Source organism: Epinephelus lanceolatus, chromosome 4 (assembly GCF_041903045.1).
Source record: "Epinephelus lanceolatus isolate andai-2023 chromosome 4, ASM4190304v1, whole genome shotgun sequence".
NCBI classification, from domain to species: Eukaryota; Metazoa; Chordata; class Actinopteri; order Perciformes; family Serranidae; genus Epinephelus; species Epinephelus lanceolatus.
The window spans coordinates 25,494,295-25,520,122 of NC_135737.1; the positions used below are offsets into that span (position 1 = coordinate 25,494,295).

The following is a 25,828-nucleotide window of genomic DNA, read 5'->3' on the forward strand; positions in this document are numbered from 1 at the left end:
TGTCTTTTGTTTTTTAAATGCTTGACCTTCTCGTTGACATATGCACAGTGTTTTGTGAGTGTATGTGTTTTTTGCACTGTCAGTTATCATCTTGGTTAGTCAGGCTGAGACTACAAGTGATCATGTGTTTGTATGTAGATGTTTTTAGGACTGCAACTCATGATTTTTTTCCTTATCTTTTAATCTGCTGAATATAACAGAGTCATTGTTTTAAATGTCAGAAAATTTTGAAAATGCCACAATTCTTTGGAATGTGAGATGCATAAGTTATTCAGTATGAAAAGCCCCACACATAAGTGGGCAGCACCTATTTTTATGCAAATTTCAAACTGCACAATCAAGACAGGAAACAACAATATTTCAAAACTAACAATACACTCAGACAAACAAAGCAGGGGCAAAACATTAACTGGCAAGTCTTAGAGTTACATTTAGGCTACGTATAAAATGTATAGTAATGCAAGAATTTGTTTATTTAAAGTGGCTTTAAGCAATATTTTCTATTTTAACATTGGATCCTGTTTATGTGTAAAAGGGTCACTGTGATTAATTCACTGAGTTTTATCACTTGATATATCCCCCCTCTGCTCTACAGATCTTTTTGGCAGCTTTTAAGTCATTATTTTAATTTATAAATCCTGTACATAATGTAACTGCAGCAGTATTTTTTTCAGCAAAAAAAGCAAACTATAAGCTACCTGCCCAACAACAACAACAACAAGCAAAGTTAGTAATTAGCTGACACAGTTGAGCCTTAAGCAACCAGGTATTTCCCTTTCCAGCTAAAAGGAGAGTGATTGTAGTTACTTACATTCTTCAAGAGACCAGAAATATGACACTAAATGTAGAAGTGGAATGTCACAAACCACCTTTACTCACGTAGGCGTCTGTACTTAAAGTTACAGTTTTGAAATATTTGAATATTTTAATTTTATGTGACATTATACTTTTACTCCGCTATATTTATTGTGGAAATATTATACTTTTTACTCCACTACATTTATTTGACATGCATAGTTAGTTTCTATATCAAAAAATATGACATGGTTATTTGATACGATGCAGTGCTGTTCTACTAAGCTAGTAGTCTACAAAACATTGAAAACTGGCTCCACACTGACATATTACAATATTGAAATATTCTTGGATGCAATTGTTAGTGATAGAACAGGATAATGTTCTATTCTGTAACAATACAATACTTTGAAATGAGCCATTCTACATAATAGGTAGCCTGCTTGTGATACTTTAGGTATGCTACATTTTACTGACAGCTAATACTTCTGTATGTTTATTTAAAGGAACAGTGTGCAAGATTTAGGAGAATTTAGTGGCATCTATTGGTGAGGATTGCAAATTGCAACCAGCTGAAACTTCTCCAAGTTAGAATTCCTTCAGTGTTCATTGTTCAGGAGGTTTTTAGTGGGAGCTGAATTATCCAGTGAGGTCTCTTTCTCTCCAGAACAAACAGACCAGGTGATTTAAACCAGTGAAAAATGCTGAATAGTGGGGGAGAGAAGAGCAAAGATGGGAACAACCCAGTCTAGAACCAGTGTTTGCTTTGTTCAGAGCTAAAACATGGCAGCACAACTTGGGAATCTTTGTAGACAAGGACTTGCTCCCTATGCCGAAATAAACAGCTCATTCTAAGCTGACAGAAACAAAACAATTCTTATTTTCAGATGATTACCATAGACTGTAAAAATAATGGACGTAGCTACTGTGATGTCACCCAGTGGTTTGTGGATTCCCTTTTTAAAGCCTAGAGTTTGGTATTTTAGGAGTTGCCATTTTGTTTTGTTTTTTGGAGCCAGAATGTGACTATTGGATATTTGAGCAAGAGGCTGGTGCTGTGGAGGAGTGAGGGGTGGATCTGACTAAGAAGCCAAGGACAGTGTCAGCAGACAGCCTGTCACTCAAAGCAGCCTGTCCCTTATTATGTGTAACTTTAGGCCTTAATAAAATGTAAACAGGTGAGTTCTGAAAAAAATCACTCCTGTAAAGTTGTCATGAACACATTCAAAGAACTGCAGTTTTTGGCACTTGCACATTGGCTTCAAGGAAACTATAAAAGCAGGAAAGGTCAAAGGTCAGTGACAGTGTTTGAGGAGCCAGACTTTGGTGCCAGTTCTATTGGAGTCAATGGGGCAGGCACGGCAAATCACACTGTAACCCATCATATCTTTGTTGTTTGAACTTTGATTGAAGGATCCTTCCACCAGATTTAAAAAAAAAACACATTATGTGATGCTTACTGAAATTATGCTTTGTTAGCTGTGTTTGCTTTCCTTCTTATTGGTCTTAAAACAGATCATAGCTCTAGCAGCTACATCTCAGCCTCTGCTGGACAGAGCCACGATCTCTTTGGAGACCAAGAACAAGAAAAACGAAAGTATACATTTAGATTTAAAAAAAAAAAACCAAAACCAGTAAGTACCATGTAATATGTGTTTAATAATCTGGTGGAGGGATCTTTCAGTAAAAAAAATGAAGAACGAAGATATGCTGGGTCAAAGTGTGATTTGCTTTGCCCACCCCACTGACAATAGAACTGGCACCAAAGTTTGGCCCCTGGAACACTGTAACCGTTGCCAAGACCGTTCCCTGTTTTATAGTTTCCTTGGTTGGCTTCATTTTTCAGCCCCCAAAGTTGCCACTTAGATGTTAGCTATATGCTAAAGACAACAGAGGCCACTTATTGTGTCATATCACGTTTCTGCTAATATACCTACACGCTGAACCTTTAAGTAACATTTTAAATTTAAGGACTTTTACTTGTAATAGAGTATAGTATTTCTACTTTTACTTACTGTGAGCAAAGGATGTGAGTGCTCCTACCCCCACTTAGCAACTGTTAGCAAACAAGTAGCCTGAACGGTAGGTACATGGCTGCAATAATTAGTCATAGCAGGTTTAAATGGTGGCCTACAGTCAAAGAGTGGATTTCAAACACACAGCTACTGGAACAAGTAAGAAGAAAATGGTCATGACTCACTGCTCATGGTGCTGTCTGTGTGTGTTTGCGGTCTGTGTTGCTCTCTAGCGTCCATGAATAAAACTTCGCCTGTGGTTCGGGCGGATATGGCGTCACGGGAGCAGCGCGAGCTGTCCGGATGTAGCTGACGTCACCACACATTCTGTTGTAAACATGGCGTCCGTGACAACAGGTGAGAGCAGAAAGGCCCGGCAAGGCAATGTTACCGCTTGGAAACAGTAAAAATATTTCTGTGCTCACTGTCAGTTAGACACGATTGCTGCGTCCATTTTGAAACCTGTCCGGAGCTTTTACAGCGGGTTTAGCTCGTGGCGGATGTGTCAGTTAGCCGACAGCGCCTTTTAATTCATAGCTGCTAATGCTAATGCCGAATGCTAACACAAACGGTTCTGATACCGGACCTGTATTGTTCCCTTAACGTGTGATTTCACAGTCGTTGATTAATGTTAATTTAATGAGGCGTCTATGGGGAATCGAGCTCTGAACTGCTGTCTGTTTTAATTTTGGTGTGGGTTCATTTAGCCACATCATCGCGTTATGCTAACATGCTAATCAGCACTGAATCTATAATAGATTTTACATTTCACCCCCGATTCACAGTGTTCCTTAAATCTATCTATAGATTTTTGTAATGCCTTTTAATAGAACATATTGGGCTACGATTTGTGGTTCTGTTTGGTTCCCATGGCTAAGTGTTAAATGATGTTTTAGTCACCGTGTGAGTTTCGTCTGTCTGAGTTCATCAGTAGCAGTGAAAGCATGTTGGACAGAGCCATTGTTCTGGCAGCTGTTGTGCACCCTTCACCCTGTATCTGTTACTCCAGCCACAAGACGCATCATAATTGGTGTTATAAATAACCTCCAGCTGGCAGTGGTCAGTAAGTGTTAGACCTCAGCATGCTGCTGTCCGCTCGGGTTTACGTTTCCCCCTGGTGTCTAGTGCCAGACCCCTCTCTCACTCCACAGTACTACTGGGAGCAGTCATCTACAGTATAACTTGACTCTGTTCACTTTGAAGAGGCCTGTGTACTTACTGTTACTGTTACATGAGTGGACTTTTTTTTCCTTTTCATTGTTTTATATTATTGTGAATTCAATTATATATTTGGCTTCAGGTTGTGGTCAGACGTAAGAAGTAACGTTACTCTGAGGATGAAACTTTGGGTTTTGGTATTGTGATAGTACGAGATGAAAGGAGTATTCATTAGTTGCAGCTTTTTGTTTGAGGTTTTATATAAACATATTAGTGGTTGAGAGTGTTTTTAATCTGTTGTTGTGTGCTAACAGTCTTTTATTTATTTTTTTTTTCATAAGCCACCTCAGAGTGGATTCAGTTTTTCAAGGATGCTGGGATCCCAGCCGGCCTGGCAGTCACTTATGCAGTCTCCTTCGTGGACAACAGGTAACCTAACGCGCTTATTCATAGGCTTTGTACAGCACACTTTAGCCACTCTGTGTTGTGCTGTGATCATGGGAATTTTGTTTGTACTCTCACATCAGACCGTAACAGAGCTGAAAGACAATTGATTAACGGGCAATGAGTCTCTTTCATCATCCATGGCGTGTCATCCCAATAAGCTGATTTCAGTCATAAGAAGTTAATTATGAAGACAAAACTTATGATGATTCCCAACTTAATCATGAAAACCTGACACCAGAAACGTAGGGGATGAGTTGTGTTTGGATCGTTGCTCTCATCCTTCCTCACTGGTGATAAGATGCAGAAACCAGGAACCTAGGCAGCATAGCAGTGTCTCAGGAGCCCACAAACCAAAGTACATTTAAGTTAAGGGAAAATAAAGACAATGTGAATTTCAGACAACGATTAAAACTGCTATTTATATAGCATTTTCCCATGAATTGAGCTGGGTTCCCTTGTATTTGGAGAACAGTAATGTAATAATTTGACATTTTATGAATTTAAAAAAAATCTGAGTTTGGGGCACCCAGTAGTTTAGCGGGCAGAGCAGGTTTCCCCACATACAAAGGCTGTGTCCTTGCCAAAGCAGCCACGGTGCAATTCCAGCCCCTGGCCCTTTGCTGCATGTCCTGCTCTCTCTCCCTCTTTCATGCGGGAACTCTGTCCTGTCAGAGCCAAAGCAAAAATGCCAACAAAAAATGCCAATAAAAAAATAGTTTTTTAATTCATGTTTTCATTATGACAGTTGTGACAGAATTAAAACTGTGAATAATGTATCTGTTAGTCCATGTGACTGGTTTACAACTCTTAATTTGTTTGCAGTAGGTCACTGTAAACTAATAGACAAGAGTACACTCTTTTTTCCTAATCCGGACCAAGGGAACAGAAGTGCACAGTATTTACTAAATATTCATGTCACTATAGAATTCACAAGAACATGCTGATGGACCTCAGTAAAGACATCATGATGGACCTCGGCATCACAGTCATCGGCGACATCATTGCCATTCTTAAACATGCCAAGCAGGTCTACAGGCAGGTGAGAACAGACTTCACCCTTATCATGTTCTGAAGTATTTAAATGTTGAAAATGGATGGTGTAAAGTCACTGGTGGAGACATGTAGTGGCACTGGAATATCTCCACTATTGTTGTGAATGCAGTAATGGAAAATGGATGCCTTTCAAATCCACTGCAGCAGTACTGTGAGCTTACATAACCTTTGTAATGCGTATCCCCTCTGCAGGACATGTGCAAAATGGCCACAGAAGCCATCTCCTCAGGACAGACCAGCGTTAAAGCTGAGCTCAGAAGAACTGCCAATACTCGTAAGTTTTAATTTTTTACATCTTAAACATTATGACTAATTTTTAATGTTATAAATTATAGTTATTTATTTTAAATTAAAGTTTAGGATCACAACAGAATGAGTGACCAAGTGTGCATTTTCCATGGTTTAAACCTTTTTGAAATAAAATAGTGTACTAAGTTGCTTTATTGTAGTGAGAGAACCATGCAACCTATTTATCAGCTTAGCCGGAAGCAAAGGGTGTCAAAAGTAGTACAACAATATGCTATGCCTGCAGTAATTAAATCAAAGAGGCCGACATTTCATACATGTCATAGAAAGTTTCCCAACGGGATGGGTAAAAAATCAATATGTTGGTATCATAATGTCTCTCTGGTTGGATATTATGACACTGCTGACATTCGTTGGTGTTTCATAACATGTACAAATGCACTAAATGTTACCTCACCCTGACCATTTGAGGTTGGTGCTTATTGATGATGACTGGAGGCGTGGAAAATATCTAGTATGCTCTGAAGCATAAAAATGTAAAGATATCAGGAAAAATCAGATTTGGCCCACTAGGCATGTCTTTTTCACTGCAGAATGAATATTGTGTTCTGGAGAATGGCTGCGTAAGGTGTCACACTTTCTCGACTTAGTCAACCAGCAAAAGTGTGTTGAATATTAATCCCACTGGTATAGAGTATTTTGTAGTTGTGTCATTTCAACACAACTTTGTGAACAACTGTTGTCCACACTAAGTTACCGGTATTTAATAAAAAATATGTTATGTAAAATATGTTTTATGTCTTACGCGTGGAGCAACATACATGGTCTACCCATTTTGTCATCACTGTATGTAGTATATTTCTTGAAACTTGTACCACTCTAAAGTATTTACAGCTTTGTTTGGTTGTTCATGTTCACTGAGCTTTCACTAGTTTTAAACAGCACCAAAACATCACAATGTAAAACTGATTTTGAGTGTCACATCTAACGAGACTGGAAATAAGCACCAGCCACCAGCAAAATTCTAGTAAAATATGCAAGTGGCTGCTTGATTTGCGTCACTCATCAGCCAAAAATACAATGTCATCTACTGAGTGGCTGGTAGATTTTGGAATCCACTAGCCACAGTGGCAGGTGGACAAAAAAGGCATCTTTCAACCATGGCGAATATGTATTACCTATTTCTCAATAGGTTAAAACCAGAAACCCAAGGGTTTAATAGTGGGAGTCATCAGTTCAGTTGAAAACATACAGGATCTTTGAGCAGTAAGAGCATCATGTTAACTGACCATGTGGAGGACGAGAAATATTTTCTGTCTGGTTTTGTTATGAGCGATAGCCTAAAGGAGGCTAAATTTGTACAAAAAATTTTTTACCAGCTGTATTTGTCATTATTACAACAGGTAAAATGGCATATCAAAGGGTAATTGCTTCCATTAGGAGATAATGTAAATCAGAGTAATCTAATTTTACCAGAGTAAACTGCACCGCTTAGTTTGTTGGCCCCAGTGCCATTTTGTACAAGACTTACTTCAGTTCTTTACAACATGTTCTTCTACGTATGCTTTAAATTCTGGCATGTCTGCTAATAGGCTGTTGTCTCACCTATTCGTCACGCCATCCTCTTCCTGATGACAAAGTCGGCTCATATACATTTCATCTGAACTATGTCACTTTAGAAATGTAAATATAGTATATAGGAAACTTACAGATGTTACATATCTGCGGTTTGCAGACACATACAATGCCAGCATTTTATTCTGGCGAACATCAAGAGCTCCTTTAGGCAACAAGCTAAATCACAACTTGAGAATGTTTCTGCTGTTTTTTCCTCAGCCGCCACTCGTATGATTGCCAATGCTCTGAGCAATGACTCCCCGCCAGCCACTCCAGCCCGTCGACCTGACAACCGCCTCTCGGTCACAGTGTCCAACATGCAAGCAAACAAGAGTGGCAAAACAGGTAGATGTGGAAAGTTTCTTTTCACCTCATCAATCCTTCATCTCCTGACCCTCTGAAGTCCTGTCTTATTTTTACATCCCTTTAATCCTCGTGTACCCACCGCTTTGTTTGTCAGTTGTAAGTCAGCCAGCTGATGAGGGGAACGGTTTGCCAGCAGTGAAGCGCCGACGCGTGACAGCTGAGATGGAAGGCAAGTACATCATCAACATGCCCAAAGGCACCACGCCTCGTACACGCCGCATCCTGGCCCAGCAGGCCAAGAAAGGTAGGCCTGACCCAGTGGCCTCGCCGACAACTCGCTCCAGTAATGCTGTTGCTCACCTCAGCTAATCAATACTAAAAGTTTTCATGGACTTCTATCATACTAAACCTGAATCAGGTGACTCAGCGCTGATTAACAGAGCCTGTTTGGCCTTTCATTTCTGTCCTTCTTTAATCCTTCATCTTTGCTGATACTTCCCACTGCACCAGCGATTATTCCCTCTCTTTAACTGTGCTTGTTTTCTCCTTTGTCTCACATCACCTACATTTTACCCGACCATAAAGTCTCTGACTATGGTCTCTTTTTTCTATGACACAAATTCTCCGGTGGGTTCTGTCTCTGAAAAGATCTGCAGCACTGCAAACTCATATTTATTCATATTTAGTACTTGAGAGAAATTCTCTGTGCTCTGTGTTGGGTTGCCTTCTGTCAGTGGGTTTTAAATGCTTTTCTGTCGTCGGGAATCTCAAGGTAATTCTCTAAACAGGAACTCAAAATTGTACAGCAAAGTACAAGACAGCTGGCATTAAAGCTAGGGCCTCTGGTTAGACGTTTCGAAATAAAAGCCAGATTTCTCAACACTGTGCATGCATAGACATAAAAAAAAAGTTGAAGTCAAATGCGAATAAATAGGAAGATCTACAACCCTCACAAAGTTCATTTTATTTCATGGTTATTGAATAATCATTCCAAAATCTTAAATCTTTGGTACAGTAAATGATACAGTGTAGGTTTTACGATTTTGAAATTTTGCTCAGTTGAAGCTGCTGCTTTGGCTTGTGAAAATAAATTATTCTTTTAACTTGTGATTTTTACAGTAAGTGTTAGTCCTGTGATCTTGTACAACACAGGAGCTGCTAACTGTTCAATACATTTGGAGCTCATTTTAGTAAAACCCTAAAAAACATGTAAAATGTGAAAGTAAGAGACAGTTGCACAACTGGCACTGTCAGCAGTTTTGTCTCAGGGCCCTGACGCACCAAGCAGACAGTTGGATGTCGGTCAACTTTGGGCCGTTGATGAGCATCTTTTGCCCGAGCTCCGTTGGCACTAGGCGGCCCTTTTTGGATTTTCTTTTGTGTTCAATTTACTATGTTGAATTGGCAGTAGAACCGACAGAGCTTGTCGTTGTCTGTTTGGCAGTTCAGCTCAGTGCTCGAGAAGTGAAACAGAAGTGAGGAAAGCAAAAACGACTAAAACCAAGAGGGCGTGAGATCAAAAAAAGCTTGTTATATAAAGTAAGATTATGTTTTTAGCCATTCAGCTCTTTAGCAGCAATGGTTTGTTGTTATTGTTCACTAGTGCACAGTAAATATCCTTTGTTCTTTCAGCATCGGGTTGTGTTGTTAGTGTGCTAACTGGCTAATTAGCATATTTAATCCATCCTGCTAGTTTCTCTTTTCTTGACCGTCACCTGCTGGTATGGAGAGATATTTCCTCACATGCATGTAGAACGTGCGTGCTAGTTGGCCGTTGGCTGTAACCTTTGCGTTGTGTTCAAGTGCAAGTTTTTGGCAGAGCCACAGGCAACGTGAGGCAACACAACAGTTGGCCCTTCTTGCCAGTAGTTCTTTAATGTTGGTTTGGTGTATTTGGGTCTTTAAAATAATGTAAGATTTTTTTTTGTTTCTGTCTTCTGGTGTGTTCAGGATGATGTGAATTATTTCTCCATCGCTAATGAGTAATCAACACATGAACCACACTTACTGTCACAGTCAAGCCTTTACAATTTTTGTGCATTAACTTTTGCTCTGCTCCTTAAATAGGTTTGAAACGCACCTCTGTGTTTGCACGACTTGGGGCTGAATCAAAGGCAGACACAACAACAAGCAATAACAAGGTGAGGGCTGTCAGTATATCCTAATAGCTCCCTTTGTATTATGTTGGATGCAGACATGAAGATGCTATAATGCTCATGTTTGGCAGCCCACCGGTGTGTTCAGTCGTCTTGGCAGAGGGGATGAAGAGGAAGACGAGCCAAGGCCAGGCAAAATGGCTGGAAACATGGATGTAGATGACGAGGACGACAGTGACGGAGAAGGCTCCGTCCTCCAGTATGCTGGTGTCCTCAAGAGACCTCCTCCCTCCCAGAAGAGAGAGCCAGCCACAAAACCGGCCTCAACTACCCTGCGGCGCCTGGGAGGCAAATTTAAACTACCTCCCTCTGACACTCCCACCTCCTCCTCCTCTTCCCCTAATGGCCTCCCCCCTGCAAAGGTTAGCGTGCTTCAGAGACTGGGCAAGCTCCCTGCCACACACCTGAGTGCCGCTGTGACACCCACACCTGCTGACACACAGGACAACAGAGTGACCAGCACCAGGCCCAAAGCCCAGGAGGGGCCGACCATAGCAAGCTCCAAGGTCACCAGCAGCACTGGCGGCGGTGGCGGAGGAGGAGGGGGAGGAGATTCTCTGTGTGCCCAGATGGACATTGGGGCTATCAGTGTTTTTAAGAGACTGGGCAGCAAGAGAACCTAACACACAGATCCCTAAACATTATTCAGACTCTTTCTATGCGTCCTTTATAGAATTTGTATCACCACGTTTTTTGCATTTATCCTAGCGACATGCAGGACTGCAGATTGGAGTGTTTTTACTTTTTTTAGCCCGAGTATATGGATGGTTAGAATGCTGCTTTGATGCTTTAGAGCTATGCTTAGATAAACATAGATAGTTTTTTTTTTACACTTACGTCATGCTGCCATTGGAAAATCACTTTTGTTTTAGTGTCCAAGCTTTTACTTTAAAGACTGAAATCCCTCAGTGTATAATGTTGCTCAACCAGATAATGTTTCTCAACCAGGAAGCTATTTGTCATGTCTCAGTCATATCTGCCATTCATCATTTTAAAAAAATGATATGTATTTAACTATATTTGTGAGCTTAAGGCATGAGCATGACGTCAACCAAGCTGCCATAATGGTGGTTTTAATTTTACCCTGTAACTCCGCATATAAGGATGCTGCTGCCTAAACTTCCCTCTTCTGACGGTCCTCCGTAATGAATAGAGCTGAGTGCTTAAAAATATTCCTCTAAGATTAATTACGTGGTCATTTAGTAGATATTTGCCTAAAAGTGAATTAATTCTGATGTTGAAGGTACAGATAGATGTGTTTCCCACACCTCAGGCAATATAAGTTTATTCTTCAACACAGGACAGCAGTGGGACGTAAGACTAGCCATGATGGTTGAATATTTCCTCTTGTTACCTTTACCACCTCAAAATTACCTCCTCTCTCATGTCTGGAAAGTAGAAAAAAGGTTCATGAAATGGCTTCTTAATTTCAGCCCCAGACTTGTGATGAAAAAAGTACATTCAGATGGTTACACAGAACGACCTCTCTGAACACTTGAATCAAGATAATAAGCACTGCACCTCCTCTTCTTCTTCTTCTGGGCTTTGTGGAGTCGAAGTTCTCACCTCTGAACTAAAGGAACGTTTTCTATAACCACCTACTTGAAGGCCGGGTCAGTAGAATATTGTTTATTTTGAAATGCAATGTATAGATTTGTTAGACTTGGTTTCACACAGCACAGAACCAGTTCTGCTGCATATTTTTCTATGTGGACATTCTTGTAACATGTATCCATGTAAAGAAACTCAGAGATGCCATCGGGCCTGGTGTCAGGGGGCCACTGGAGGTCTCGGTAGGGAGTTCACCTTCACCCAGTGTGGGTCATAAACACCTGTGTACTACACCGATCAGGCACAACATTAAAACCACGGACAGGTGAGGTGGACATTGATCATCTGGTTACAATGTTCTGATGGAAAGCCTTGAGTCCCGGTGTTCATATGGATGCTACTTGACACACACCACCCACCCAAACACAGATGGATCAAGCATCTTTGGGGTCTTGTGTCCATGCTCCAGCAGGTCAGAGCCAAGTCTGATCCACGGTTGACCTTCAAGCCATGGACACAGGACATGTTTTGCAGTGTGGCATGGTGTATTGTCCTGCTTTAGGGGCCATTGGCATGAGTGGGTGCACTTGGTCTGCAACAGTGTTAGGGTGGCGTCCACTTGAACGCCAGGAGCCAAGACTTTTCAGCAGAACATCGCATTTTAACAAGACGATCAGTGTTATTCACGTAACCCACCTGTAGTTTCAATGTCATGGCTGATCGGTGTATCTTGGTCTGTCTTCACATCAGAACTTTGCTACACTGTAAATATTTGAAATGTTTAAAATCACATTAAGGAATTTTTATTGTCTTAAAAAACAAGGTAAAAAACACATCATGAAATACCCTGATTTTTTTAAAAAGAAAAGGGGAAAATTCTGAATTTGAACAAAGTGTGCTTGGAAATGAATTAAAAGAAGAAAAGGGTCCAAACATCCTTACTTTTGTATAGTTTATTTTTCTAAAGGAGATGTGACTGTCACTAATGTACTTTTCAACTCTTCTGAGTATCGAGATGACAGCAGAGTCAATATTTATCTTCCCCGGGGAACATTTAGCTGATCATTTTATCAATAAACCCGTTAAACTCCCACTCCTCTCACAATGAGGCTGCTGCTGCATAATGTCAGCTGAACTGTCAGGGTGTTATGTTAATGATCTTCCATCGGGGGGATGCCTCTTTACTCTGCAAACAACACATAGTCGGCATCCAGGGGCCACAGGGGTTGTGCATTCGTTTGTGTAGGCTTATTTACTGTTCTTAATTTACATGTTTCCCCACAGGGATGATTAAGTATTTCAGATTCAGTTTCAAGCAGGAAAACTAAGAAAACCTGCCTTTGACACTTTTACTTGGCAGTGCTTAAGTGATGCTACTTCAGACTGACATGCACACTGAAGAGCTGGAGATATGGACATCACGGCAGCGTTGAGTGAATGGCAGCATAGTGCTTTTGTCAGTGTTTACTTGTACTCCAACGCCTGCATATATCTTAAGTTTCGCTGCCGCCTAATGAATTATTCATAAATGTTTATCTGCGTGCTTGTTGAAATCAGACTGACAGTTCACCCAGGAGAAGCTGATACACTGTGTGTGTCCGATCCATGAAGCAGGGAGCAAACATAGCTGTGAAACTACAGATGTTTGCATGACTCACCGAGAGGATAGTCTGGGCTGAGTTAGCCTCGTGAGGCTTTCCAGATGAATCACACCTCAGAGATGTAAGGGAAACAAGGTAGCAGCCCTGCCAAGATCACATCATTTAGCAGAGAATAATAATGCATAATCTGTACAGAGGTAATATGATTGGCTGGTGGGCTGCAGGTTAAGTGTAATTTAAACTATGTCCCCTTGAGGTCGCTCTCTCCCTCCTCCTCCTCCTCCTCCTCCTCCTCTCCTCTGGTCCCTGCAGCCGTCTGACTCCATCTCCTTGAAAACCTTATCAGCTGAAGTCATCAGGCTCCTATTTGGCCATAATGTGATTTATAAAGCAGTGATGTAAACTGAAGTTAAAGCTGCCTGTGTCAGCCTGTTATTATTATTGTTATTATTATTGTTATGGCAGGTCTTTTCCAAACAATGGGGGTGACGTAATGTAACACTTCATGAGGATATTAATCATTTAAATATAATAAATAGGAGAGTTATCACTGTGAATGATGTTAAAAGGCGCATCTTTCACATAATATTCCAATAAATGTACAAATAAGATATGTTATGGAAATATATTAGTATTATTTTATAAATCCACACCTGTGTTTATTAGTTTATTAAATTACAGTGTGATTTTGGCAATTAATCGATCGTGTCGGGATTTTTCTGCACGTTTCCTCGGTTTTTGTGCCGTGTAAAAATCTGGACTGCAGCAACGCCTCACGACTTCTCTTTTTTTTTCTCCCACAATGCCGTGCGGTAGAGGCTGTCGTGTGTGCGCTGTTTGTGGTGCTGAAGCTGCGCGTGCCTCGGAGGCTGCTACCATAGAAATCCACTCGAGCATCCTTCCGCGAGAGGACCAGCGCGAGGAATCAGAATCAGGGGTGTTTTGTCGACGGGTTGGGAGATTTCAGGATGTTTGTGCCAGCTGTTCTAGCCTTATTCGTGTCTTTATAGCCGCAAACGTCCTTTAAATTTGTTTTATTCTTCAAGCACAAGCCGGGGACGTTTGTGAAGCAGTTTTCTGAGGCTGTGTGTCGAGGCTCGTCGTGTCTCCGGTGCCGCCGCCTGCCCCGCCGTCTCTGCCGCTCCATCCCGCATCCTTTATGCACAGCACGCTGCTCCGGTCCTCTCCAGCGAAACACACCTTCGTGTCCGAGCACCATGGCCCGCTGCCGCCGCTCTCACTGAGAGACATGGAAGCCAAGCAACACCCGATAAAGAGCCTCAAAAGCTACCCGGAAACCGGCGGCCGGAGCCTGGCAGCGGCCGCCGGAGGAGACGGAGGAGGAGGCGGCGGGTACCGAGCCGGCTCCGCTGAAATGGAGATGGAGGCGAAGATCCAGAAAGCCATCGACTTCAAGGCGGAGGGGCACCGCTGCTACAAGGAGAAGAAATTTCGGGAGGCGATCGGCAAGTACCACCGGGCGCTGCTGCAACTCAAAGGGGTGCATGTTGTCGACGGGACGACGGGCTCCGAGGTCAACCTGCTGAACCAAGCCGCCGCCAAGCTGACCGAGGAGCAGCGGAGAGCCGTGGAGAGCACCGAGATCGAGTGCTACGACAGCCTGACAGGTGAGACATGCCGGTGCAAAAAAACCCCAGACCCTCTGTAGCCTGCAAGTACTGCTGACACCATTGTTCGTTCCGGTTCATCGGGTCCACACAAGCTCGTAGGCTGTGGTTATTTCTGCAGGTCCTGGGTTTGTGCAGAGGCGGGGGAATAACAGTGGAAATACAGGAATAGATCATTTTGTGTCTTGGTTCTGATTTAATGGAGAATCTGGATGGATGTGTGCACACTGTCTGATCAGATACGTGCTTTAGTTAACCTAGTGTCACAATTAAATGAACACATCATGTCATTACCACCCCTATGTCAGGCTCTTACACACCATTGCCACTGCTTTGTGTCTTTTCAGCGTATTCCTTTTCAGCCTTTTCCTCAGTAATGTAGATGTAGCTCACCACTCAGTGATCTTTGTCTTGTAAAACAATAAGACAATAAATAAATAAAAACCACAGGGCCAAAAGCATCATGTTAGGAGATGTATGCATGTTTGCATTGTGCATGTATGACACAGCACACTGCTGTGTTGTAGCATCAACATTTCACAGGGGGGGTCTGAGGTGAGAAGACCCACAGCCAGCCAACGGGTGATGTAAGGCTGTGTATAATGGCACCACTTTGCAGTGACTTCACCACAGGGTTAACTGAGCTCCTGGAGCACAGAAAAGATTTACTCATTACTGCTCTATCACTGTAGTATTTGCACCGGTCATTACACTCAGTTGCTGTAGGTTGTGACTCCAAAAATAGGCCTATTTAACTGACAACTTATTTTATTATTGAATATTTTCTCAATTAATCGTCAGGCTTATGTCAGACGATACTAAAAAATGTCAAATGTGCTGATGCTGAGACAAATTTAATGTATTTTTGTAGTTTTGCTTGTGTGTGTAAGCAAGCCAGGATGTTATGTTGGCTCAGTGTGTGTAATTGCAGGCATGTTAACAAAAAATTAGCATGATTGGTGTTATGTAGTCTAAAGAAAAACTGCATTATGAAAGTGAGTATTGCAGTAGATTTCCCTGACTGTTTCCGTGATGTTTTATGTGACTTGAGCTTTTTAAAATGTGACTAATCATAAAATTTAAAGTTAAATATGCCTAACTGTAGCACCCTATCAGAAGTCCCTTTTAAGTTAAAAATGAAAATATTTAGTTTAATTTTTAGCCCTTGTGATGTGTTCAAAGCGTGTTTTTGGAGCTACAATATTATCAGTAAAGCTTTGGAGACCATCGTTCAGCTGGGGGATGCTAAAAAGATGACGTCTTTTCATGTCTTGTACCAACAACCGGGAACAAAGATGTTCAGTTTCAAACAATATAAAACAGAGGAACATCTGCGATTTCTCACACAGGAGAATCTGGAACAATGTTGGGCATTTTTGATTAAAACATGATGGATTATCAGAGTAGTTCATGATTAATTTTCTGCCATCGACTCATCAGTTAATCAACTAATCGTTTCAGCTCTATTGTAAACTTATATATTTGTGAAATATACCAAAATTATACATTTTTGCAGGCAGAATCAAACATAATTTACCTGACATATTCAACATTTTGTATAATATTCATGTTAGTTGTAGTTTTGGGTTGCGTAATCTTGCAGAACCATCAATAAAATAAATCCTATAGAACATGTGATAATGACAGACAGATTAAGTTAGACCAAACCAAATATTACCTCAGATGAAATATTATAAACTCAAGGTTCTTACCTTTTTCCAGAGCTTTTGATCATATTTAATATCCTTTTGTATGGCAAAAAGCTCTGGAAAAGGCCAGTGAGTGAACAATAAGTTTTGAATATGTATCATAAATACAGTATGTGTTCACATGGTGGAAACTATGCTCAATATATCATCATATATAGTCACTGAAAGACGAGTAAGTTACTCTATCAGTTACTGTTCATCACCATCAAGCTAGATTTTCAGTTTCAGAGAGTATTCAGGACGAAATATGCCTTAAAATTGTTTTGTAGTTTCAGTTTAAGCAACAAAACAGTTCATCAGGATTTACTGTATCAAGAAATACACTACAGTGATATAACAAAAACTGTAATTACGAATATATAGCTGCCTGTAGCTTGGGGGTAAAACTGTAATTATGACGACAGCGTGTGCTCAGTATGCAGAGTGAACGGGTGATCATAATGAATGTTGACATCCAGGAGTGAGACAATGATCATGTTATATCACATAACCTATAGGACATCAGTGAAGTCCTATAACATGGTTGTGATTTTGGGTCATGGCGGGGGCAGCGGTGATGTTGTGTCTCCTCGCTTGTGTCCAGGTGTGGCCCTGTCAGCCTGAAGGTCGCCCTGTTCTGCGCAGCGTTCGGGGCCCTGTCTGGAGCCTGTGGGGAGGCCACTGTGGCGTGAAGGGAAGGATGGGGGAGGGAAGGAGAGACGGAGGCAGGGTGACAAAAGGAAGGGAAAAGGAGAATTGGGGGGGGGGGAGAAACATGAAGTAAGAAGCAGGAGATATGGTGAAATTACAAGAAAGTCAGTTATAAGAGAGGAGTAGTAGAGAGCAGAGGAACAGAGAGGGGAGAAGAGGGGGAGGAAGGGACTGCCAGCACGCGACAGGGGGCCATATTTACCATGGCAACCATCGCAGGGGCCTTTTCCCTGTTGTTGTATTAATCTCATACCCGCCCCTCGCTGCTGCTACAAACAGGAGTGTGTGCACATGCGCACTCACAGACACACACAAAGGAACCTCTTGCTTTACCACCAATGACTGTGTTTACACTGGCTACAGTAATGCATGTGCTTTACTGTGATTAACATGTTTACATGGTGCTTTATAGAATATTTACATTCATATCTCTGCTGATGTGCATCACCATTTTAATGACTCAAGATGTCTGCTCCACATTACGCCACATCATCATCCTTAAACCCCCATAAACTCCACTCGCTTTCTGTCATGTTATGGTTTCCCCTTGTAGCTATCTTTGTTTAAAAAATGCCACAAATCCCATGAAAAGACCCAAACCAACATGTTAGTCTGCCTCCCGGTACTTTCCAACTTCCCTCCCCCATCTGTCTCGCACCGCAGCCCATTGGTTTCTCCTGAGGATGGAAATCTTTAAAGAAAACTGCTCACAAACATGTGGTTTCATTTTTAGAATAGGCTCAGTAGTTTCCCAAAACAGCTGTGCACTGTGGTTTTTAACAAACAAAACAAGAAAGAATAGAGCATTTACTGGGGACTGTTTTAAGTTGTGGATTAATACACATTTGGAGCTCGTGTGCATGTGTCCAGCAGCAGGATGGTGTAACCTAATGTAACCACGTGGCTCAGCGATGTGTTTTAATAGTGGTTGTACAACAATGGAGATCTATGATGCAGAGGATAAAGAGGATGAAGAGCTACACAGGCAGAACTTGTCAATAGGATCAGTTAATTGTTGCTTCTTAGTCAGTTGCTCCAGGATTATCCAGGCTTTTTTTGAGATTGTTGTGGCCTAAAATGCCTGATTTCATGGCATCTTTTCTAAAAAAAAATTGCAATGCATGTTGCAGGGTTTTTAGGCATTTGTTATTGCAATGAAATTACAGCTGCAAGTGAAATGGCTCTCAGATTTGGAACCATTTCCGCCTCCATGAGTCGCTCTCCTCCAGCTCTCTCTGCCCGGTTAGCATGAGCTTACACAGCGGCAGTGGCTAACATCCAATACAAAACCATTAAACAGTCCCAACAATCTCACACCAACACTGAAATGGCTCAACTCAGTCATTAAACCCATCAGAAACCTTTGGGTAGCATTAGCCATTGGATGTTAATGTTAGTCGTGTGGTGATAAACATTTAGTCCTGTCACTGTGTGTGTGAGTCTCATTCTAAACAGAGTGAATAGGAGCTGAGGGAATCAATACGCTGCATGTAACTCTGTAATATAAGATTTTACTTGTTTTAAATCGTCAAATTTGCGGTGAAGTTGCAGTGATTGGACAAAATTACAAATTTGTGCAGAATTCACAGGGATTTGACAATAAAAGAAACATATACCATCACAGCCTTGCCTTTTAATAATCCACCTAAAATTGGAATTTAATAGTCCACATTTGGCTGAATTTAATATCGTCTCATCAGTGTCATCGTCATCTCTCTGTAACGCTCATATTGAGTTGGTTCACAGCTCTCATCAGGATGAATTATAACAAATAACTTAACCAAAATCTGTATCTGTCACAACTTGAGGAATAAAATACTTATTCTTACTTGTTTAGATTCACATATCATTTGAAATAAATGCTCTTCTAACAAACCTAAAAATGTTTGACTCACTGGGATGAACATGTCTTTTTTAGTAAATATATTTACTTGAGATAATATGATAAGCTCCCACCAGCTCTGAATATATTTGCACAATTGTACTATGTATTATTGTAATTTTATATTCAAGGTTGCTATTAGGCTATTTTTTGCTTTAATCTGTGATAAGTAAAACAAAATGGCAGTCAATTTGCTGTCTCAATTTCTTTTTTAAGACCAGCTTGAAAACAAATTTAAAACTCACTGACAGAAATCAAGCAGTGACTCATTGGTTGCATAGCTATTCAGCTGCTGGTGTTTGTTGTGCGGCTCCACCTGGTTACCCAGAGTTCTGCCGGGCAGGCGGCGGTCGCTGTGGTTATGAGTGAGGAGCTGCCATGTGATTGGACGACTGTCTGTGGTTCTGACGCATGATAGGAGGGCAACAAACAAATAAGCAGCAGCACCAGTCACACATGTGAGAGGGACTGCCTATCAGTGTGTGAGTGGGAGTGCACGTATACAAGTGTATGTGTGTTTGTTTGTTTGTTTGTCTCAGCATTCACAGGCCTGAGGAACAGCAGCTGGCTGAGGGGATGCGGTGGTGGTGTGTGTGTATGTGTGTGTGTGTGTGTGTGTGTGTGTGTGTGTGTGTGTGTGTGTAGTAAGAATAGGAGGGAGCTGCTTTCAGCGCTGCTCGTCCTGCCGTTCTTGCCATGCCCATTGCTGACATTGCTGATTTTGTTTAAGGGGAGTGTATTGGTGTGCGTGTGTGTGTGCTTTCTTGACTTTGTTGTGGTAAGGACAAGCTTTCTTTGATAGTCAGTTTTAAAGTTCCTGTACTTTACTTGAATATTTCCATTTTGTGCAATTTTCACGACCCTAAATTTCACGACCCTAACAGGATGAGCTCATGAAATGTGATGCAACTACAAGAGTAAATTATAATTATCCAGTAAGAATATGAATAATTATAACACTAACAGTGCCCATTTTTCTAAAATTAAGTACTTTTACTTTTGCTTAGAACTGGAAAAATGTGTCTATTAATCTGCCAGCTGATTGAAAGTAATTATTAAATCAATAATGACAAATAATCTCTGGTCTTAGTGTTTCAGTTGTGAGGGATTTGCTGCTTTTCCTTGTGTTTTGTGATAGTAAACTGAATATGTTAAAGGGGTTGAGTATTTTTGAAACTGGACCCTATTTTCCTGTGTTTTTGTGTCTAAGTGTCCAATTGAGACAACAATTTTTGAAATTGGTTCAGTTTTGAGAGGGACTGCTGCAGCAACAGCAGCGAAATAGGCTACAATGTAATCCCTACAGGCAATTGTGAACCGTCATTTTTGCAGCTGACAGGCTCAAGTTGTTATTAGAAGTTTCTGACAACATTGTGGGCAAGACCCTACAGAGAAATGAAATATTTTTCCTTACCCTTTGCTGGTCTGTTTATAATGGTGACCAAGTCTTGCTCAGGCTTAAAAATTTTGTGAGAAGTGAAAACAATGGTGGAAATTTTGGTGAGAGTTGGAGAGAGAAGTGCTAGGAAGAACTTGTTGTGTTGGAGTACAGGAAGTGTAGCTCCGTCTTAACGAAAAGCTTCTCAATGTCATGACTAAATATTTATCTGATTTCAACAATGTGGAAAAGTCACCAAGATTTCTACACAAGACTTCTTGAATGAGACTTAGTTACACACACTAACAAACTGACAGAAACAGCAAAAGGTAAAGAAAAACATTTATTTCTCTGTAGGGTCTTTTCTATAATGTTGCCATACACATAAAATAACAATCTGAGCCCATCAGTAGCAAAAACAAGCACTTTTAGTGGACCTAAATTGATGGTGCACAACATAAAAAGAGATTAAATTGCAGCCTGTTTTGCTGCTGCTGCTGCAGTCCCTCTCAGTACTGGACCAATTTTAAAGATTATTATCTCCATTAGTCACTTAGACACAAAACATGGGACAATAGAGGCCAGGCTCAAAAATACTTAAGTTTACCTTCAAGGTTTTGGGCTGTTGCAGCCAAAACAAGCAATTTTAAGACATCACCTTTGGCTAAAGGAACCTGTGATGGTGTAGTTCAGTATTTTCAGACTTAAGAATACATTTTTTTTTACATTAGTTGAAGCTCTACTTTTGATTCACTTTTTTTGAAGAACATTTTGCCTGGGGAACTTCAGTACAAGAATTTTACCTGTGATGGAGCATTTTCACAGTGTAGTTTTTTTTTACTTCTGTCACCACTGGTGCCTTGTGTCAGTCACAGTAACTTTTTAAAATGTTGATGAGTGAGGAGTTGTTAGTGAACGCTGTGTGACTCCTCCACCAGCTCAGCTTATGGATAGATACAAGATGAGAGGATGTAATAGGAGGAAAATATATAAAAAGGAGGATATGAGAGGAGCAGAGAAAAAAGGAAATGATTCAGGATTTTTTTTTTTTAGGAAAGATGCCAGCAGCAGAGAATTATGAGTTTTTAACATTATATAGGGGAGTGAATGTGGTTAAAGAGGAGAAAAACAGAGAAATAATTCTCAGTAACGACAAGTAATGTTACCTGATTCTGTCAAACAGAAAGACGATGGATGATGAATGTCCTATTTGCTGGCCTTGTTAAGGAAACACCCTGAGTCTGTGTGTCCCTGTAGGGCTGTATCTAAATGGGTTACACCACCACCAACGTCTGTGTCTGTTGCAGTTCACAGTGGTGCAACATGTTGGCCAGAGGCAGACTGCCTGTCAGTCCGTCTCAGCCATCCATCCACCCACCACAAACACACTGAGAGGCACAAACAGAAATAAGAGATGTGACTGCAGTTCGTTTGCTCTTTTTCCTGATATTGATCATGAAGACGCACTTTCCACAGCAGCTAGTCTCTTTATATGAACACCACACAGACAGACTTGTATCAACCAGGTTAGGAGCCATACTGAGTTTTAATTGCTTTAAATGTACATAAGGAAGTGTAGAGAGACTAAAACAGGGAGCAGGATGATGTGATCCTGTTGTGAGAGCGATCACTCTGACTTTTCATTAACTTCTGCTCGCTCTGATCTCTGCCTGAAATCTCCCTTTGTTCCTCCTGACCGGCTCAATCTGTGAATGACTCATAAGTTACGGCTCTAACGGAGACCCAGCAGGAGGGGATGAGGGAAATTGTTTGTTTCGTAACACCAGCCACCTTTTTATACAACTGCTGCAGCTCACAGTGGCTCCGCTTGTCATTATGATGAACCAGCAACTTCCACCCACTCGTCACATTTTTTAAAAATTGTTAAACGATTGTAAGAAAACAAAAACAATTACTTTCTGCAGTGAAACAAATGTGCATTTAATAATGGTTTTTATATTTACGTGCAGAGGGAGCTATGGGTCGGATAATTTAAGGCATTTATTTAAGACAGATTATGAACAGCCGGTAAATAAATCTTTTTTCCCACTGTGCTGTTGTAGTTTATGACATGCATCTCATGCTGTCTTATCTACAATAAACTCCACTTTTAATTATAATTTCCTGTTCACATGGAAATAAAATGTGCCTGGGTGATCAGATCATAATTGGACAGTTCTAAGTACAGGTGAATGCACCGAATGGATTCTCAATGCATCTTGAGATCTGATCACTCATACCCCCTTTACACCTTGCTTTAACATGCGTTTTTTGTGATCGGATTGCAATCGGATTGCTCTTGACCCCATGAAAGTACAGGTGTAAAAACACTCGAAACTCAATGAGGATGGATTGTTATCCAATCCGCCAAACCACCTCTGAAGGTGGTCAGGGACGCACTGTGACCACATCGAACACAAACGCAAATGCGTCTCCAATCCACATGCAACAACTCCGTAGGCGAAAATGCGTAAGCGAGGTGCACCAGCTGGACACAGAAAGAAGACAACAACAATAACCCTCACCGGGTAGCGACTGCCAAGAAAAAGATAACACGGATGATAGCCGAGGGTGGAGTCATGGTGAGTGTCTGCTCTCCATTTGGTCCAACAAAAGTGTCCATACAATAAAGCGACTTCACGGATGCTACATCTTATTGTTATTGTGGCACACAGGATATGATGTTGTAGTCTGCTGCTGGAAATGTTTGCAGAAGAAGAAGAGGAGGATGTGACGTCATGGGAGCTGAACATGAGCGGATAGCAAACGGATCTGGATGTGGACACCAGAGACATATTAAGACCAGGTATAAAAGTATGCGGTAATCCAATCGCAAAAAACGCATGTTGATGCCAGGTGTAAAGGGGGCCTCAGACTACAGTCGGAGGTGGTCTGGGCTGAATGTGGCCACATTCTTTCAACAGTGTGTACACTAATGTGTCCTCGGCCACATTAAAGGACTGCCTACTCAGCTGACACCCTTGTATATGTGACACCTCACCAAATAAGAAAACTTTCTGTTGCTGCAGTTGCACAGACGCAGAGCTAAAGGACCGTCTCTGGAGCTGCTCTCCTACTGGAGAACGGTCAGTTCAACATCTGCTTGGTTAGCACAAGCTAACACAGCAACAGCAACTGTTAAACAATCCCAACAAACTCACATTAGTGCTGAAATGGCGCAACTTTGTCATTAATAACGTTGGGTAATGTTAGATGTGAGATGCTAACAATTAGCCCTATTACGTTGTGTACCATGTGCAAAGGCCATGTCCTTGTCGCATCGGCTGGGGGTTCATTTCCAACCCTGTCGCTTTGCTGCATGTCATCCCCTCCCTCCTATCTAATGAAGGTAAAAATGCCAAAAAAAAAAAATCTTTAAAAAAAAAAAAAGCAGCAGTAAAAGCAGCAAAACTCCAGCAGTGAATTTGGTCTTTGCAAACGGGAATGATTTCTGTGTTTATCTGCATGTAGAGTGAGAAAGATCCCATCACAAGTGGTCACATGAGATGCATGGAGACACATTCTTATGTCAGGTGTGAACACAGACATAGAGCTGTCTACTTGTGATCAGCTTGCTCAAGATGCATGATAATAGCAGGTATAAATGAGCTCAAAGTGACATCTGACTGCTATTTGGTGTTTAGCAGGAAGCCTGCAGAGATTTTTGGAACTAATTTTTGCTAAAAACGATACTATGGGAGTGACAAAAACTACCTGAAAAACGCCAAAATGCTCCTATTAGCTGGAAGGAACTGCAGAGTCAGGTGATGAGGGTTTGAACTATTAACAACCCCTTTTCCACTACACTACACACTAGTCATTTGATCCACTGTTATTAAAAGAATATCTATTGGGACGCTCCACGTTAGTTGACACCTAACTCATTTCCATACTGAGATGCGATCACAATTTCACAATCGAGATAACAAGAACACATTTTAACAGCAGGTGTAAATGCAAAAACTGATGGATTGTTCTGTCGCTATCCCTGTAGCGTATCCAGATACAGATCACATGTCAATACCAGCTGTAAATATGTTTCCCATCATGTGTCCTGTACTCAGAGCTACAGGAACATCAATTAACTTTTGAACCGTGACATGCAATTACAGGCCGCACACTAAAGATTTAATTAGTCCGTTAGTGGCATCAACGTCTGTTCCTTGCTGGAAAAAAGCACTGCCTTTGACATCAATCAAGACATGTAGTGCTAACGCTGCACTTCCTCAACAGCCTTGAAAACTCACCACATCAACAGCCTCTAAGCCCAGTCTTGCCTCAGATGGGGGTCGCATTAGAATAATGTCAGTGATGTGTAACACCACACACAGGCTGGTTTCACCAGTCCACTCCAACCCACTGCTAGCGAACAGTCGAGGCTTGCTTACAAAAGCAGAACAGAGCAGAAAACTCCTCCCTTTCATCTCCTGCCAGCTCGGTCACCAGGGGACGTGGTGGAGTGCACAAGATAACGGCAGAAGATGAGAGTGAGGACGAAATGAGATGGGGAGAAGAAATGTGAGATAGAGGGGTTAAGATGAGGAGAGAGCAGGGCTGTATAAGCGGTGGGGAGATGAAAAGGACTCGGCTGGTGCTTTGGAGAGCAGAAATGCACTGTGCAATGTGCTTGTAGGAGGATGGAGGAGGAAGAGGAGGGAAAGAAATGCCATGTGAGGGTGAGAAGGGGGATGGGGGGAGGTTTGGTTGGTGTAATGCCATTGGAGGGGTGGCCAGAGCCGAATGAGAGCTGTCGTGTGCCAGGGCTGCAGATGGCATGGCATTGCTGTCGGGAGTACGACTGGCACTCCCTCTACTGTACCACTCACACTGTACTGTCTTCTCTGAACCAACCGTACGAATCACCTCACAGCTGAGACAGAGAGATTTAGAGGATGGGGAAGGGGTGAGTCAGTAGAAAAGATGCAGAGGCTAAAATGGGGGAGGGAGCAGGAGAAACTGGACAGAACTCTTAAATATGATGAGATTATACGACAGAGGAGGAAGACTGTGAAGGATAGTGACAAGTAGGGAAAGGGAGGAGGAAAATGTTTGGCTCTATGACCTCTGAGTAGTGAAGGGAGGGTTTTTAGAGCTGCATTTTTATTAATTTTTTTTTTTATTGAGAGGGGGAGGACGCTGAAAAATCCAATCCAGACCAAACTGATTTATATCAGAGCCCTGACAGGCCAAGATGACTCCTGTCACAAGAGTAAATAAGATTCAGTCATCTGTCAGGAAGAAGGAAAAGAGAGGGGACAAGCAAGGACTCAGAGGGAGAGGGAGGCAGAAGAAGAGAGCATGATGGCAACACGTACACATTCTTTAATATGTTTTTGGTCACATCTATTTTTAATTGAAGCCCCGTAAGTGTTCACAAAGTTGGTACAAATGAGTGCTCCAATTTTAGTGAACATAATGAACAACAACAAATAAACAGATTCAGAGAAGAGGTAAATGCTAACACGCTGACACTAGCAGAAGTAATTTCAAAGTTCTGTAAAACCAGGTAAAAGGGGTTCAGATGTTTGATGACTCATCCTGCACTCTGCGTTTACAAAAGTTCATCCAGTCATATGAGACTTTGGGCAACCAGCTA

The 25,828-nt window shown here is 41.5% G+C and overlaps 2 protein-coding genes across 3 annotated transcripts in view; both read left to right on the forward strand.

The window, feature by feature from the left end:
• Window positions 1–3,107: 3,107 nt before the first annotated feature.
• On the forward strand, window positions 3,108–12,250 carry c4h19orf47 (chromosome 4 C19orf47 homolog). Of its 2 annotated transcripts, none has more exons than XM_033632235.2 (8): window positions 3,108–3,167; window positions 4,310–4,397; window positions 5,340–5,454; window positions 5,661–5,742; window positions 7,551–7,676; window positions 7,792–7,941; window positions 9,705–9,778; window positions 9,865–12,250. In XM_033632235.2, the coding sequence occupies exons 1-8, from the start codon at window positions 3,149–3,151 to the stop codon at window positions 10,414–10,416; spliced, it is 1,206 nt and encodes a 401-aa protein (XP_033488126.1). In that variant the 5' UTR covers window positions 3,108–3,148; the 3' UTR covers window positions 10,417–12,250. The 2 variants fall into 2 exon arrangements, with proteins under 2 accessions (XP_033488126.1, XP_033488128.1); XM_033632237.2 differs by having other exon boundaries at window positions 7,792–7,866.
• A 1,480-nt stretch (window positions 12,251–13,730) lies between these two features.
• The window catches only part of ttc9b (tetratricopeptide repeat domain 9B), a 35,667-nt gene continuing 23,569 nt past the window's right edge, over window positions 13,731–25,828 (forward strand). Inside the window, exon 1 of the mRNA XM_033631884.2 lies at window positions 13,731–14,573. Coding sequence (XP_033487775.1) covers window positions 14,105–14,573 — 469 coding nt within the window. The 5' untranslated portion in view covers window positions 13,731–14,104. The remainder of the gene's footprint in view (window positions 14,574–25,828) is intronic.

Bases quoted from the DNA above. Each gene is read 5' to 3' on its own strand.
- c4h19orf47 (XM_033632235.2), top strand. The intron at 5,455-5,660 runs GTGAGAACAGAC...TCCCCTCTGCAG, and splicing joins CCAAGCAGGTCTACAGGCAG to GACATGTGCAAAATGGCCAC. The intron at 7,942-9,704 runs GTAGGCCTGACC...CTCCTTAAATAG, and splicing joins GGCCCAGCAGGCCAAGAAAG to GTTTGAAACGCACCTCTGTG.